Source organism: Lagenorhynchus albirostris, chromosome 14 (assembly GCF_949774975.1).
Source record: "Lagenorhynchus albirostris chromosome 14, mLagAlb1.1, whole genome shotgun sequence".
NCBI lineage: Eukaryota > Metazoa > Chordata > Mammalia > Artiodactyla > Delphinidae > Lagenorhynchus > Lagenorhynchus albirostris.
Window position 1 is genome coordinate 63,257,872 of NC_083108.1, and position 16,961 is coordinate 63,274,832.

At 64.8% G+C, this 16,961-nt stretch overlaps 1 protein-coding gene across 1 annotated transcript in view; it reads left to right on the forward strand.

Annotated features, from left to right (window-relative positions):
- CABIN1 (calcineurin binding protein 1) overlaps positions 1 to 16,961 on the forward strand; it is a 97,950-nt gene extending 80,989 nt beyond the window's left edge. The window contains 8 exon segments of the mRNA XM_060121434.1: positions 5,058 to 5,221; positions 6,101 to 6,197; positions 6,958 to 7,632; positions 8,591 to 8,665; positions 11,086 to 11,368; positions 14,389 to 14,553; positions 16,242 to 16,468; positions 16,573 to 16,961. Of these exon segments, the coding sequence (XP_059977417.1) occupies positions 5,058 to 5,221; positions 6,101 to 6,197; positions 6,958 to 7,632; positions 8,591 to 8,665; positions 11,086 to 11,368; positions 14,389 to 14,553; positions 16,242 to 16,468; positions 16,573 to 16,716 (1,830 nt within the window). The 3' untranslated portion in view covers positions 16,717 to 16,961.

Below are 16,961 nucleotides of genomic sequence, written 5' to 3' on the forward strand. Positions count from 1 at the left end.
CTCTCGTCTGTCCCCTCGCCCTGGATGGCAGCCATCTGTGTCTGCCTATCCCACCAGCATGGACCCCTTTGGGGGTGTGCCTGACCCATCCGTGTGACCCCCCAGTCCCTGGGATGCACTTGGCTTTCTGTGCAGTTGCCAGGCTGAGCTGCCCTGGGGGACCCAGGGGCCTCCCTAGCACCTGCGGGGGCTCCATCTGGGGCGCAGACCCCCCCAGCTTGACCAGGCCTTGGCTCAGATGCAGCGCTGGCAACTCCCTCAGAGCCGCCCGAGAGCTGCACCAAGGTTGTGGGGACTTGGGACCAGGGTCTGTGGTCTTGACCGGGAACATTCCTTTTGTGGAGGGTGTGGAGGGTGGCCCCCCAGAAGGCCAGCTCTATTCAGGGCATGGAGGGGCCAGGAAGCAAGAGAGGCTCAGCCCCTCCTGCCTGCCCACCGGCGGCAGCTCAGAGTCTGGGGGGGCCGCGCGACAGGATTCAGGACTGGCTGCTGCCCACGAGAGCTAGGTCGGCCCTTGACACCACCCTGTGGCAGCCCTTGCTCAGGCTGGGCTGGGCCTGGGAAGGCACCAAGCAGACACAGGCCCTTCTGGGTTGCCTGCCCAGCCACCTGCTTCTACCTCTTCCCGCCCTCTGGCCTGCTGTGGGTCCCCTATCGCCTTTCTCTCCTCTCTTCCTACGTGAGGCTCCTAGGCGCAGCTTCTTCTCGGCCTTTCTGGGTGCTCCTAGCTGTCGTTACTTTCTCCTCTGTCCTTCTGTTTGAGCCACACCTGGTGCCCCGGCTGGGCACGACCCCGGTGGCAGCACAGTGGGGAAGGGGCCACATCTGAGTCCCGTGGGTGGGGCAGCAGGGGACAGCGGGAGGAGCCCAGGATTCCGGGAAGACTCCCACAACAGGGCCCCAGGGACTTGCTCACAAAGGCTCTGAGGCCCTCAGGGTGCTGGGGAGGGCGCTGGCTCCCCCGTCCCTCTGAGGGCAGGGCTTCCAAGGCCCCGGCTGAAGACTGAAGTGACTTGGTGTCACTGTCTAATTCTCTGCACCCCCACTTCTACGTCTGTAAGTCACAGGTCATATTGCTGACTTCTTGTTTCTTTGTGAGCCTTCAGGGAGGGCGCAGAGAGTGGGGGACAAAGGGGTCTGGCCCCTGTGTCCTGGTCCCACCCCAGCGTCACTGGGCAGCCTTGGGCGGGGTTGATTACACACACGGACTGTCCTTGCTGGTGTGGGCATAGCACGAATCCGAGTCTCCGCCCAGCCCCCATGGCCTGAGCCTCATCCCCTCCCAGACAAGCCTGGCACCGGGGCTGAGTGTGGCTCGGATGGAGTGGAGCCCGACTGGGCCGTGCCTCTCTCGGCCTTCTTTCCTGCCCTGGCATTTCCCGGCCCCTTGTTTTCCTGGGGAGCCTTTGCCTGGGCCCTTGGAGTGGAGGAGCCTTGACTGAAAGGTGGGGTCCGTGAAGGTGACACATGGGGCCGGGAGCCCTGGAACGACCCTGAAGTATGCCGTGGAGAATGGCCCGAGTGATGGCCCAGCAGAGGGTGGTTGGGTTTGCCGTGCGAACCAGAACTGTGTCTGGATCTCTGCTCTCCGTCTGCCAGGCTCAGAGTTGGCCCCGGGTTGGATGAAGAGGCTGTGCCGGCAGCCCTCTGGGGTGCAGGGAGCCGGTGCTCCTTCTGGCCCACACTGAGGCAGTTAGGGAGGTGTGGACTGGCCGGCCAATCATGAATCTGGGGGGAAAGGAGCCCCTGCTCCTCCAGGAAGAAGCTGTCCTAAGACCACAATGTGCTGGAGACAGCGTGAGCCATGGGCCTGAGCACGCCCTTGGCCTGGCAGCCAGGAGCAGTGCTCCATGCCAGTGGGGCCATCTGCTGTCCGTCCCTTCCCTGGGGCATTACCTGCCGAGGCTGCGGTGACCAGAGGCCAAAACCTCATGGCCCTTCTGCCCAGGCTCTGGCCTCGCCTTGCTTCACAGCCCCCCTTGTAAGTGGATGGCACGTTCGATGGTACCCCACCATGCCACTGACCCAGCGTCAGCTCCCTCGGGGACGTCTTTAAGAGTCCCCAAGTAGGGCAACCCACCCCAGCTCCCAGGACCCCTGGCCTGCCCCGCTGTGGGGCTCAGCTGCTGCAGCTCGGTTTCCTCAAGAGCAGCAGGAGGATGCCCGGCTCTTGGGGCTGCATGGAGGGTTTGGTAACTGGTATTAAGCACTCAGCCCAGTGTCTGGGGCTCCATGCATTATTCAGGTGGTTGCAGTCTGTCTTGGTGACCTCATCTGTCAGCCAGGAGCCCAGAGCCGTTCTGATGGGCTGCAGGGTCGGCTGGGACACTCCAGATGAGCCTCTTGGCACACGGGTGAGCTCTGAGCACAGTCCTGGCATTTCTGAGTGCTCTGAGGCTGCCGCTGCGCCCCCTGCACCACCCGCGGCTCTCCAAGCAGGCGGCATCCCTGCCAGGATGGAGTGCCTGCCGCCTGGGAGAGGGGAGTCTGGGGGAGGGCACAGTGAGGAGGGAGCCTGAGTCGTGGCCCCCCAGCCCCGCCTGGCACCAGAGCTGCCTCCCTCCCTCGAGGCACCCTGTCCCGGACTCTCCCTGTGGGCTGCCTGCTGCGTGGCTCCTGCTCGCTGGGATCCTGCTTTGGCCTGTCCTTCAGGCCCCCCAGCGCAGCCAGTCTTCCTCTCACGCATTGCTGCCCCCATTCTTCTCGGTCCCAGTGCGCTCCCTGCCCTCCCTGGGGCCTGCACACGTGCCCTCTGGGTGGGTGCATGGGGGCCTCTGCTGCTGAACTCTTGTGTGAAGGGATGCAAACTGGACCTGTCCTGGTGGCTGTGTCCTGGCTGCCCGAGGAGGGGCTGCTCAGCAGGCTGAGTCAGTGGCTGAGGCGGGAGGGGCCCCATGCCTCCGGGCTGGCTGCTGTCCAGCAGTGTGGCTGGGGGCGGGCTGCCCCTTGCTGGCCCAGGCTTCCCACCTACACAGCAAGCAGGTTCAGCCAGCTGTCTGCCTGGAAACGTCCGTGATCGTGATGCACCAGACCGTCAGTGCCAGGCGGGGAGAGCAGTCCCAGAGGGTGAGCCGGGCAGCGGGTACTGCCTCCGTGTGACAGGGCAGGTGGCAGGCAGACCCCTCTCAGTGTCACCGGAAATTGTCTTCATTGAGGCATTGCCTGGCAGTTCCCAGTGGGCTGGCAGTGGCGGGAGGCTAGCCCACTGTGGCAGGGGAAGGGAGGGACACGGTGCCCTCCAGGGAGTTTCTCAGCGTGTGCCTCGGCTCGTTTTGGCACCCTCACCCCAACGGGAAAAGAAAAACAGGTAGATGCCTTGTGTCACCGCCCCTTGCAGGCTGTGGTGGGGACCACGGTGATGTCTGAAGTGTCTTGGTGGGGCGGGCCCTTCCTTGGTCTTATACTGCTGGGCCTGGCACCCTCCTGGCCACTGCCGTCACACCTGGGGGCGGGGTGCCTGGGCCACTCTGGCTGTCCCTCGTCCTCTCTAGTGGCAGCTTTCCTCGAACTGCTGCAGAAGCCACGCCCGCCCAGTAGGAGATGCAGCATTTGTGTTAGTGCCACAGGACAGGGTGGCCTCGGGCCCCCGGTTTTGTCTGGACGGGGGCCCAGCCTGCCCAGGCGGGCCCTCCGTGTCCACTGTGAGCCCGGGGACCAGGCGTGCAGGCTGCGGGGACTCAGCCCTGAGGGTTTCAAGCTCCTCTCTTTTTTTTCTTTTTTTCATACATTTATTTATTTATTTATTTATTTATTGGCCGCGATGGGTCTTGGTTGCTGTGCACGGGCTTTCTCTAGTTGCGGCGAGCTGGGGCTACTATTCGTTGTAGCGCATGGGCTTCTCGTTGCAGTGGCTTCTCTTGTTGCGGAGCATGGGCTCTAGAGCGCAGGCTCAGTAGTTGTGGCGCACGGGCTTAGTTGCTCCGCAGCATGTGGGATCTTCCTGGACCAGGGCTCGAACCCGTGTCCCCTGCATTGGCAGCAGATTCTTAACCACTGCACCACCAGGGAAGCCCTCAAGCTCCTCTCTTGCCCAAATGGCTCAGGCCTGGAGGGGCTCTGGCTTCCTTCCCAGGGCTGCTGGAGCAGGGAGGGTGCCGTGGACCGTCCTCCAGCTCCCACGGGAATAGGGCCCTGAGAGGGGCTCTGCCTGGACACCCTGCCATGGGCCGCACATTGGAGAGGCGGCAGCGCTCACGGCTCTGTCCTTCCTGGGCAGGAGTTTCTCCAGGGGTCAGCTGCAGGGACCCATCTGGGAACCTGCCCCGGAGATATGGCTCAGTGGTGTGAGCTTCTGTTCACTTGTCATTCTCTCCCTCAGCCATCCTGGGCTTCACCTCACCTTGACTGGGTCTGAGCGGGTGTCAGACCCCATGCTGGTGGGGGGGCACCTCAGGGAACCAGACCTTGGGGCTGGTGATAGGCAGGGTGCCAGGTGCAGCGGTGGGCTAAGCATGGCCGGGGGGGAGATGGCAGTGGGGCTCCCCAGAGCCAGTCCTGCCCCCGCTCAGCCGTCAGACAGTGGAGTTAGCCAGGGGGGAAGTGGGGAGGAGATCCCAGCCAGAGCAAAGTGCTGGCAAAGGTGTGTTGAGGGAACCCGGCATCCTGGGAGCTGCTGGTCATTTTCGGCAGGCCTGCGAGTCTCTGGCCACTGCTGGAGGGAGAGCCGTGGGTGGGGCCCAGGCCTGGGCCTGTCTGGCCAGCACAGCTGCCGTGGTATGGCGGCACCTTTTGACCCTCGGCCTCACGAGTTCCTAGAGTTTCCCTCTAGGAACAGGTCCCACGCTAAGTCAGCACCTGTGCAGGAGACACGTAGGCCCCGGCTTCTCCCAGTCCTGCCATTTGACCAGGCGCAACCCGTTTGCTTCCCGTGGGAGCCGATCAAGTAAACGGAGGCCGTGCAGCCTTTCAGAAGAGGAGGGTGCAGAACTATGCACGCGTCCTTGCCCCCCATCTGTGGGAGGAAGCAGGTGGGGGGCCGTACTCCCGTCCCCTTGGGCCCCAGGGCAGGCTCTGGTCGCAGCGGCCCTCCTCTCATGCCCGCCGCGTCCATCCCGCAGGGCATCTGGCGGATCCCCGTGGACGAGATCGACCGGCCGGGCAGCTTTGCCTGGCACATGAACCGCTCCATTGTGCTGCTGCTCAAGGTGCTGGCCCAGCTCCGGGACCACAGCACCCTGCTGAAGGTCTCCTCCATGCTGCAGCGGACCCCGGACCAGGGCAAGTGAGTGCAGCCGCCCGGCCGGCCGGCCCAGTCCAGCGTGCGGTCAGCCCTGCGGCGGCGGCTGACACTGCCGTGGCTCAGAGCACAAGCACGTACTGCCTGGAGCCGCTCGGCCCCGTCTGCCTGGGGCGTCTACACGAGCAGGGAGCCCAGCCCAGTCCTTCTCCTCAAGGCCCTCTCTGTCCCGCTGTCTGGAAACCAAACACCAGCGCCCCTGCCCCAGACTCCCCGGGGCAAGCACGGGCTCTCCCCACTGGGTTTGGTTTCCCCACTGAGACTCTGGACAAGCTAGCCCTTCTGCTTCCCCCAGCTCGGGGCGCCTGGGGATGCTGTCAGCTCGTGGGGACAACAGGTGTCCGAATGACAGCCAGGGTTCCCAGGTGAAGGCCAGTAATAGTGGGCTGAGCCACAGGGGGCCTGGGCTTCAGAGGTAACCAGAGACCTCTTGGGACAGATAGGACTGAGGGATAGCCGCCACTTGCAGTGGTTGGGGGGAGGGGGGTCCCAGGAGAGACACAGTTCAGACGTGGAGTGGCCCGACTGCAAGGCCTCCTGCTGCCAGCACCATGCCTCACCTCTCCGCTGTCTCACTCACCTGTGCCGTGCCAGGGGCTAGGGTGGGGGCTTCAGCAGGGGCCTGAAGCTCCCTGGAGATGGGCTTGTGGGAGAGAAGCCGGGGGCCCCCAAGCTCACTGAGCCTGGCCTGCCCCGCCCCGCCCCTGGGGTCACAGCCCAGCTCAGGGGGGCCCAGGACACAGTGCTGGGTGAGGAGGAGGCTCGGGGAACACTTCTGGGGAGCAGACCCCAGGCGGGTGGGACTCGGAGGGGCACGGGCCGCCATCCAGCTCTGATGCTCTGGCCACCCCCGCATGCCTGCAGGAAGTATCTGCGAGATGCCGACCGCCAGGTCCTGGCTCAGCGGGCCTTCATCCTCACTGTGAAGGTGCTGGAGGACACACTGAGTGAGCTCTCGGAGGTACACCCCGCCCACCCTGGGCAGGTCCCCACACCCCCACCTGTGGGCAGTACTCACCTGCCTCCCCAGGTGGGAAGGTCAGTTCAAAGATGACCTCGCAATCACCTCGTGTGAGGCACTGACGCGCTTGGCTAAAGTGAGCTCGTGGTTGGTGAGGAAGGTGGTGAGGCTCCTGAGGCAGCCCCGCCCGGCAGGACCAGCTCAGGAGACAGCAGCTCTCACAGTGGAGCAGATGGCAAAGCCAGTGGCCCCGCACCCTCACCCGCCAGCCCCCAGGAGCTGGTGCACACACGGTCCCTCGTCACAGCTGGGTACCCTGAGGGCCCGGAGGCTGGTCACCAGCCTAGCAGGCGGGGCCGCTGGGAGCCAGGGCCATCTGGCTACAATGCCCCGCTGCCCAGCAGAACTGGCTGGGCCCTGGTACAGGGGCTCAGGGTGGACTCGGCTCTGCAGTGAGCACGTTTGGTGGCCCTGGCAGGTCACTTCCCCGCGAGGCGCCCGCACATAGAGAAGCCATTTGGCGAGGGCCAGCTGGTCCTCAAGAGCAGAGCCATCTCCAAGGCCTCATCAGCCCCCGTCAAGGCCGGAGCTTCAGAGTCGGGAGGGCCTTCCCAGGCAGCTCTCCAGGCCCAGCCCTGGCCAGCGGGCAGATGGGCAGAGCCTGAGTGGCCTCAGTGGGTGGGCAAACATGGCGCCCAAGGGTGCTTTCTTGTGGCAGAAATACCAGACACACTGAGTCTTACCATTGGTTTCCTCACAGGGGTCAGAACGCCCAGGGCCCAAGGCCTGTGGCTTCCCTGGAGCCAGGATGACCACCGACGTCTCCCACAAGGCCAGTCCTGAGGGTGGCCAGGAAGGCCTCCCGCACCCCAAGAAGCCTCCTCTGGCTGATGGCTCAGGGCCAGGGGCCGAGCCAGGGGGCAAAGCAGGCCCCCACAACCACCGGCCTGTGGCTGTGGATGCAGGAGATGGTGCAGACCAGGGCGGGGAGCGCAAGGACAATGAGAGCCCCCGGGCAGGCCCCACAGAGCCCATGGACACGGGGGAGGCCGCCACCCGTGGCTCAGACTCGGAGCGGGCGCCACCCCTGCAGCCAGGCCGCCCCCCAAGAGACTGGGGCCCCGAGAGCCGGCCAGCCGAGCTGTCCCTGGAGGAGCTGAGCATCAGCGCCCGGCAGCAGCCCAGCCCGCCCACACCGGCCCCACCAGCCGCCGCCGCTGCCCCGGCCGCCACCCCTGGACCCAGGACAGGCAGCCACCCCGAGGAGGCACCTCCACGGCCTAGCCGCAAGAGGAAGCTCCTGGAGGACACAGAGTCCGGCAAGACCCTCCTGCTGGACGCCTACCGAGTGTGGCAGCAGGGCCAGAAGGGCGTGGCCTATGACCTGGGCCGCATCGAGAGGATCATGTCCGAGAGCTACATGCTCATCAGGCAGGTGGGTGGCCTTGGGGCGGGCCTGGCGGCTCTGTTCCCAAGCGTGATCACGGCCAGGCCCCCCAGGGTGGGCTTTCAGAGTCATTCCTGGTCACCTCTGAGGTTTTCTACTGTGAGCACGAGATAGGTTCAGATATGTTACAATTTTATTTGTCAACTAAACGTTAGTAAAGCTGGGGAAACAGATACCAAAAAGCAAAAGGAAAACAACATGCTTTTAAATGTATATATTCACCCATAAGGGAAAAGAAGCCGCTTTGCAGAAATCTCGTCAAGTCTGGCACAGGGAGTCGGGGCCCCCGAGGAGGGGGCTGCGGTGGAGGAGCCCTTCTTATTCTGTTTCTTTTAAAAAAAACTCCATTAGGCACACGTTTTTTTCTCTATCTAGAGAAAAATAGGTTCTTTCCACAGGAAGAACCCTGCACTGTGACTGGTTCATACAGGGTGACCATCTTGATACACTGTTTTCCTTTTAACTTGTGTTAATTTGCACTGCAGCTTGTGAGTGTGTCTGTCTTATCACCACCTCACAAGCACCCAGCAGTAACTTTTTTTGTTGCTGATAAACTAGAAAAAAAGCCCTGCATTCCCTGCTGGTGAGGGCGGGCCCTTTCGCCACGCCAGGCTGGCTGTCTCCCTCATGCCCTGTCTGCTGCTCATCCCGGGCGACCCCCAGGTCTCTCCGGCCTCATCGCCCCCATGAGGGGCAGGTTCTGGCTCAGAGTCTGCCAGCCTCAGCCCCCGAGGATGAAATAGCACAGCCACAGACATGAACGTGGCTTGGCCATCTGGGCCCAGAGCGGTGCCCCTGGCAGATGGGCCTGGGAGACAGGGCTGGGGTCCTGGGGGGAGCAGCAGTGGGAGGGCTCACCCTGGGAGCTGTCCTCAAACACCAGGGGCCGGGGGAAGGCTGGCCTCCGAGGCCCCTGCCCTCTGACCTTGGGCATCTCCTTGCTCAGGTGGACGAGGAGGCTGCCCTGGAGCAGGCCGTGAAGTTCTGTCAGGTCCACCTTGGGGCCGCCGCCCAGAGACAGGTAAGCGTGACCCTGCCTGTGCCAGCCTCGTGCAGAGCCCGCCCCGGCCTGCAGGCTGGTCAGGTGGGCCCAGGGGAGATGGGCAGCTGAGCCTCAGGCCCTGAAGGAGCCCCTGACAACCCGCCTGGGGGTGCACCAGACCCCAGCTCTGACTGGGCGTGTGACACAAAGGTCCCCTCACCCCCGCACCTTTTCTCTAAACAGGGAGGATGTTCCCTACTTAGTCGACTTCAACTGGAAAGGTTGCTCCTCCGCACAGAGGTGGAGCTGGGATACGGGGCTGATAGGAGCAGGGTGGGCGGGGGTCCTGGTGTTTGTCCAGCATCGTGTTTTGGGAAGACTCCCTGCTGTTGGGTGGAGAGGGTGGGCTGGGGCAGGGGCCAGGTCAGGTGAGCCACAGGTGGGGATGATCCCGGGCCAGGTCACTAGGTCAAAGAGCAGGTACGTGCCATTTGGGTAGGTGCGGCCTCTTTGTCCCCAGGGGTGGCCTGACTGCCCTGCCCCAGCAGCAGGCCCGGCCTTCCCAGTCATCACTCTTCCTTGGGCCCCCTGGGGAAGGGTGTCATGAGGGAGTCCAGAGGCAGGAGCTCAGGGCAGTGGGCTTCCAGCTGCAGCCGGGGAGTCGTGTCCTAGTCCCTCAGCGGCTGGCTGTCCCTCGGTGTCCAGATGGGCTTTTTCTCAGTGGAGTGGGGCATCGGGCCACTGCCCCACCTGGGTTCTGGGTCTGAGGAAGCCCAGGGGTTCAACCTTCACCAAGTGGGCTGTGGGCCACATAGGAGGGCCAGACCCCCAGCTGAGGGCAGGAATCCCTGGAGGCAGGTGTCCCCCTGCCGGCAGTCCCCACCGCCCTGCTATTGCCAAGGCAGCAGAGTTCACAGTGCAGCCACCTCGTCACAACCTCTGCTCTGTGGGACAGAAATGACTGCCCAGTGCCCCAGAGCAGGGTCGGGCCCAGGGGTCCCCCTCCTGCCTCCTCCACCAACCCAGACTGGGGCAGGTGGGCAGTGATCACTCCAGAGAAAGGAGGGCTGTTTCTGATGCAGACTTTTAAGGTGCTTGAAATGATAGAACCACACAGGAAACCCCCAGACAGCTTCCCCCTTAACTGGTCTCTGGTCTGAGGTGAAAGGGGGTGCGCAGCTGGCAGGAGCCAAGGGCAAGGAGGGGACATGGGGAGATGGAGGCCCACGGAGGACCAGCACCCAGCTGGGACCTGGCCTGTCAGAGGAGCCTAGGAAGCGACCTCAGGGATGACAACCATGTCGGTCACAGCTGTCCTGGACCCGCCTCTGGCCAGTGCTGCGGGGGAGGCGGCCGTGGCCCTGGGAGCCACTGCTCCCACCCATTTTGTGTCCATCTTGCTGGAGGCATTTCCGAGTTGCCACGCAGCCCAGCACATGCCAGGAGGGTGCTCGGGACATAATTAGAGGCTGAGTGCCATCACCCGTGGCTCCCGCAGGATAGGGACACAGCACCCACCTTCCCCATGTGTCTGCCCACAACAGACAGGTCCTGTCCTGCCCACCCTCCCACTGGAGGTCTGGGCTCATCCCAGACACTCACTGCACAGCTGACCGCACCCCGTGAAGCTGGGGATGGGGCATGCTCCCAGCAGGCGTGAGGCTCCCGCACTTGCAGCCCCGGGCAGGGGTCCCCACGGCCCTGGTGTGGGCTGGCTCCAAGTATGGTGAGGCTGGGGTGTGGCTCAGGCACTGGGGTGCAGCCCTCAGCTCTGCTGCCAGAGGCCGCGCGGAGCCCCTGCCCCACCTCGCAGCTGCTCTCAGGGAGCCGTGGCCCTCGCACCGCCTGGGGAGTGGGCTTCAGGTGCAAAGTGGAAAAGGCCTAGCGGCAGAGGGAACTGTGCACAAGGATGGGGAGGTCCTGAAGGGCCCGGCTCCCTGAGAACCGACGGCCTGTGGTGGGGGAACCACGGGGCAGCCGAGGCCAGGCTGCCGGCAGGGGCCACGCTTGGGGCCGCCTCGGGTGCTGTGGCTTTGGGGCTGCACAAAGCCCAGGAGCTGACTCTGGCGGTGTCATCCCGGCTGTCTCAGGACCCCTCCACCAGTGGCCTTGGGAAGTCGCCCTCCAAGACTGACCTCCCATACTGCAGTCAGTCTTGGAGGGGGCCACCAGCCTGTGCCCCGGGTCATGACTGGCATGTTCCTCCCAGGCTGGCACCCAGGAGTGGGATGGTGAAGATCCCGGCCAGCCTGATGCCCCTCCACGGAGCCCCTGCTAGCGTGGCCTGGAAGTTCTCCTAGGGACGGACTCTGGGCCCCCAGCGGTGTCCCGAGTTGGCAGAGTGGGCCTCCCTGCTAGCATTGGGGCCCAGAGCGGGGCACCATGACAGGCGTCCTGGGGGATAGCGTGGACTCAGGCCTGCCCAGCTGGCCTCCCTCACCTCCCCTTTGTCCTCCCAGGCTGCAGGGGACACACCCACCACCCCAAAGCACCCTAAGGACAGCCGAGAGAACTTCTTCCCTACAGCTGTGGCCCCTGCAGCCCCCGACCCCACGCCGACGGACACCCCGCAGCGGCCCAGCGATAGCCACACCAAGCCTCGTCCTGCGCAGGCTGCCGCCCCGGCTGTTGTCACCTGTCCTCCCTCGGCGTCAGGCTCTACCCCAGACCCGTCCAAGGATCCCGGGCCCCCACGGCCACACAGGCCCGAGGCCACCCCCAGCATGTCCTCTTCGGGCCCAGGTGAGTCCCATCCCCTTCACCTGGTGGTGAGGCCCGGCTGGGCCAGAGCAGGGCCCAGACCCCGTTGCCAGCCAGCGGCAAGTCCTGCTCGTTGCATGGAGAGTGTGGGCGCCTCCAGCCTGGTGATCCCTGAGAAGCTGTCTCCACCCCACCCCACCCTCACGGCACCCACCTCACCATGTTTCTCCTCCCACGAGGATTCAGGAGTGGGGAGGGGGTCCTGACCCCAGTGCACACGAGACCTCTCAGGCCTGTGAGCAGTCCTGGGTGCCTGCTGGGCTGTGGGGCAGACCTGCCCAGCCCCTGCGCCCCCGGGGCGAGGCAGACGGAAGCCGGCCAGGCTGAGGCGGGGGCTGCGGAAGGATGGGGCTGGGGGCTCTGTCGGCAGGAGGGAACCCCAGTTCCTTCCAAATCTAGATGCCACTGGGAATGGGAACGGCAGCCCACGGGCGGGGGCAGCCAGCAGACCAGGGAGGGCAGACGCTTCAGGACAAACACACACACGCGCACACACCCTGCACCTCTCCCTCCCTGCTCCGCGGACCCGGGGCCGGGTTCCCACCTGCCCGCACATCCCTGCTCGTCCCCGAAGGCCAGGCTCCCCTGTCCACCAGGAGCCATCGACGTGGAGGGCCACAGCTGGGGTGCTACTGTCCGCCATGCAGGCTCGGCCATGTCATTTCCTGACCCATCTGAACAAGGGGACAGTCAGCCCTAGCAGGAGTGCCTGGCCGGAGCCAGACCTGGAAGCCCCGTTAGCCGTGACCAGGAGCGCTGCTCCCACAGGCTGCTCTGCCCAGATGGAGGCTGAGGGCCCAGGCCCCCAACCTCATGGGTCCCTAGTTTGCTCTGAAGGTGGGGAAGTGCAGGGACCCTCTACCCAGCCAGTCAGAGCGGTGCTGACCACGGCCTGAGACGGTCACCTCCCCTGAGGTAGAGTGTTTAGGGAGGAGCCTCTGAGGCCGAAGGGCCACAGGTGCAGCTCCACCCAGTGGCCTGGGCGTCCCCTCCTCTCTGCTGTCCCATGTGTCTCGCTGTCCACACCCAGCAGAGCAACGGTGGCAGATGGTGAGCACGGCCCTACAGGCGGGTTCTGCTGGGGGTGACTTCACAGGGTGGCGGCAATGACCGTCCACGGCCTGGGGAAGCCACTCACTCCACGAAGACCTGGCTGCCGTCCCTTGGCCTGTCGCCGCCCCCGCCTGACTCCTGCCCCAGAGGATCAGAACTTCGGGGGCGTCAGGCCATCAGCTGGTCCCCTGGGCGCTCTCAGGTTGTTGGTGGCCTCAGGTTCTCGCCAGCTGTTGGCTAGAGGCCTCAGTTCCTCCACTGTGCGTCCCCCAAGAGGGGCCCTGACACTGCCCATCGCTGCCCCCGTCGGCTCACCTCCCTGTCTCCTTGGGTGTCTGCCCGCCACAGGCCAGGACTGGATTTCCTGCTGACGGTGCCTGGCCCATGAGTGATTGAGGGTCCCTCTTGCTGAGGTGGTCAGGGCTCCAGGGGTGGGGAGTGGGGGCTCCAGGCCATGGGACCAGCTGGGTCAGGACTCAGGGCAGGGAGCACCTGTCTGTGCAGGGTGCCGCCCGCCGGACGGGGTTGAGGGGGCCACAGTGCCGGCCTCGTGCCAGTCAAGAAGCCAGGGAGAGTCTGAGCCTGGGTCAGGGGCGCCTCCAGGACACTGGGCCTTGGGGACTCAGCGGCCAGGCTGTGAGTCTGCCTAGGGAGCAGGGAGAGTTACCCCGATGGCTCAGGATTCCAGCCCGTCCCCCTGCTTCCACAGAGCCTGAGGCCTGGGGGCTCGGGGAGCCCCAGATAGCTCTTCCCTGAAGGCTGAGGCACCAGGCAGGTCCCCTCCCCGTTGGTACCCCCACCACCCCGCCGTGGTCCTCCTCACAGGGCCGCCTGGCCTAGGAAGCACCTCTCCACGTGCTTGAGTCTCTGCTGGACTTCCCTGCCTCGAGTGTCCCTCCTCCTCTGGCCACCCATCAAGAAGGGAGGCCGGACCGTGCCCTGGGGGCAGGAGGGACTGATACCTGCCCCCTGAGGGCAGACTTCGCTTCCTGCCAGCCTGGCCTGTAGACTGCTCACAGCAAGGTAGCCCCCTGCCCGCTCCCCTAACCCAAGCAGCCGCTCCAGGTCGCTCGGCCAGGCCCTCAGTGTTGGGCCCAGCCAGGCAGGGCTTTGCCACCTATGGAAGGCCCTGGACCAGACAGCCACCGGGCCTGCATCGCATCGTGGGTGCGTGCCCGGTGCAGTGACCCATTCCTGCCACGGGCCACAGGATTCCTGCTGCTCCACCTGCTCCGCGGGGCCCAGCAGGGCAGCTCTGGAGCCTCCGAGGGGCTCATCCCTGCCTATGGCAGCGTGTGGAGCTGGACCCTGGGAACGAAGAGGCTGTGACCCTGACTGCCGGGCAGTCAGAACCGAGAAGGGAGGGCGTGGCTCGCAGCCAGGCAGCAGGGCAGGTGCTGTCCTCCAGGACTGGAGCCAACAGGCAGGAGGCCCATCTGTCCCCCTGCCCAGCCAGGGAGGGGCCAGTGTCACCACAAGTGGGGAGCGGCTGGGTGTTGGGGTCATGGCCGGCGTGGCTGGAGAGTCCGGGCCTCAAGGGGAAGGAGGAGGAATGGGAGTGCAAAGAGGCCGGACGTGGCTGGGGGCCCTGGGGGCAGGCGCCCCTGTGCCGACTGACCACCTGGCACCACGGAGGCTGATTCACAGCCCCCTCCTCACACCTGGAAGGTGTGGCCTGGCAGGAGGGCGCCAGGCCCGCCACCGCTCCATCTACTTTGTCCTTAGCTGGATTGTTCGGTTCCAGTGGCCACTCCTGTGAGCTGGGGTGGGGCCTCCGCTGTGTCAGGTTCATAGCATGTCCACAGGGGTGAGCGGTTTCCTGCTGGTAGCAGCCTGGCCCCACCCGGGCGATTGTTCCAGCGGAGCCCCTGCGCGGCCATGGTGGAGGTGGAGGCCCCTATCCCAAGGGTGGGGGGCGTGTCACCCATAGCCGTGCTGTGTCTCCACAGAGGAAGAAGAGCTGGCAGGAGGGGCAGAGGGCACGGGCTTCCTGCCCCAGGAGCCGCGGTGCAGCGAGCAGGTGAAGACGGCCCCCGAGGGCCCTCCAGCAGAACCGCACTGCTGGCCAGCAGAGGCGGTCCCCCGGACAGGCGCTGAGCCCACCTGCAGCCAGGGTAAGGCCAGTCGGGAGCAGCCCATCACGGCCCCCAGGGCCAGCAGTCAGCGGGTGCTTCTCGACAGAGGGGCCTGGAGTGGGCCTGGGGGTGAGGTAGACAAGAAAGGCAGGCCAGGCAGGGAAGGCCTGGCTGGAGAGCTTCCTCGGGGGAGGGAAGGGCCCGAGACCCCCCACCCCCGCCTCACAGAGGGGAATAGCTCGGGAGGTGCTGAGCCCAGGCCAAGGTGGCCTAGCCGAGAGGGAGGGGTGCCTGTGCCCAGATGGGTCCATGGGAGGGGCAGGCGTGGGGCGGGGAGGAGGCAGGGGTGGGCAGAGGGCCGGCCGGGTTGGGCGGAGCCAGATGGGCATCCATGTCATGTCTGTGTCCGTGTCTGTGTCTGAGTCACAGCCCGTTCCCACCAGCCGCCTCAACCAGCCAGGCCCCTCGGGGACTCCTCAGGGCTGGGGCCTCTCGCAGACCCCACTCAGGACAGCAGGGCTTGGTGCCAGCCCGAGGGAGTCGGGCATGGGGGCTGAGTGAGCCCCGCTCCTTTTAAAGCCATGGAGCAGCGGAAGAATGTGGACACCAGCCAGGCTGCGGCTCCCGGAGGCTGCCAGCCCACACTGCTGCCTCCCAGCTCCGGCTCTTCCTGAGGCGCGAGGGGAAAGTGGATGCTGGCTGAGTGGCCAGCTCTGAGCCCCAGCATCCTCCCTGTGGCGGGAATGACCAATAGAATGTGTGTCCTAGTGATCTCAGGTGGCCTCGGCCTGCAGCCGCTCAAAGCAGGGTTTTGGTTGCCGGCCAGTGAGAGCGCTGAACCCTAGCCACTAGGCCAGTGGTTAGTGACAAGGCCCCGGCCCTTCGGCTTTGCAGAAGAGAATTCCCATAAAGACGGAAAGTAGTGAAACAAGTAAAGTGTTTATGAGGAGGAAAAAGTGTACAGTACATGTGGATAGACACACAGGTGGGCTCAGAGAGAGAGTGGCGCCCTCCTGCTAGTTTGAATCACATGGGGCATTTCTTCCGGGTTTCCTTTGGCCAATCATCTTGATTTGCCTGCTTCCAAGTCCGTATTTGGTGTATCTCGGGATCCTCCCCTGTGTGCGTGCCTCTCAGCCAAGATGGATTCTAGGGAAGAGACCTGTATGGGTAGTGAGCATCACTCCCCTTTTGACCTCCAAGGAGCTTTCTAGTCAGGAAGGTCTCTTTGACTTGCGAATGAGGAATATGTGGCCTGTATTCCTCATCTGGGCAGGGCCCAGCCTCCTTTCTCAATTGTCCTGCTATTTTCATCTCGGAGTATCTGTCCACAGGGAGTGAACTCCAGCTGTTCGCCCTGGGGGCTCGTCTATCTCCTGCCTCACTAGGATGGTCTGAGAGCTCACATGCGTGCCTGGGAGGTGCAGGGCTTGCCCTTGTCCCAGCCCTGGGCACCCAGTGAACACTGTGCTTTTGGGGGTGCCCCACAGCCCAGAGCCAGAGCCAGAGCCAGGCCCTCGGGGAGGCAGAGAGACAGGAGGAGGCCTGGGAGCCTGGCAACCAGCACAGGCCTAAAGAGAGAGGGTAGGGCGGTCTGACGCTGCCAGAGGAGGCGTCTTGGTGGCTCTGTGGTGCAGGGTTTGCGGGGGATGAGCCCCAAGCAAGGGAGGGGCAGGGAGGCCCGGGAGGCCGAGAGCCCGGCTCAGTCCACTGGGTCCACCCCACAGTTGCCAGCTCCAAGGTGCCCAGTGGTGGGAGTGCCCAGCCACCCGAGGGCCACCCGGGCAAGGCTGAGCCCAGCCGGGCCAAATCACGCCTCCTGCCCAACATGCCAAAGCTGGTCATCCCCTCGGCCACCACCAAGTTCCCCCCTGAGATCACCGTCACGCCGCCCACCCCGACCCTGCTCTCGCCCAAAGGCAGCATCTCAGAGGAGACCAAACAGAAGCTGAAGGTGACTGCAGGTCCTGGGTGGGACACAGGGCTGGGGGTGGGGGGTGGGGGGTGGGGTGGTGGTGCCAGGCTGCCACTGACCACTGCCTCACCCGGTCTGTGCAGTCAGCCATCCTGTCTGCCCAGTCGGCTGCCAACGTGAGGAAGGAGAGCCTGTGCCAGCCGGCCCTGGAGGTCCTGGAGACATCGAGCCAGGAGTCCTCGCTGGAGAGCGAGACAGATGAGGACGATGACTACATGGACATCTGAGGGCCACTCCCCACGCACCACCACCTCCACCACCCCCCCACGCCCCGCCCGGTGGGGCGTCCCGACCACAGGGCCACAGGCCACAGGAGCCCCGCAGGGCCCGCCTCCTTTTTTATGAAGTGATTTTCTTTGTAAACGTGACCGCCCCCAGCCAGGCGGCCTCGTCCACCCTCCACGGGCTCTGTCTGGGTCACGGCAGCGGAGGGTCCTTTTTTGGTTGCTTTTCTAATAAAGATGGAACAGTC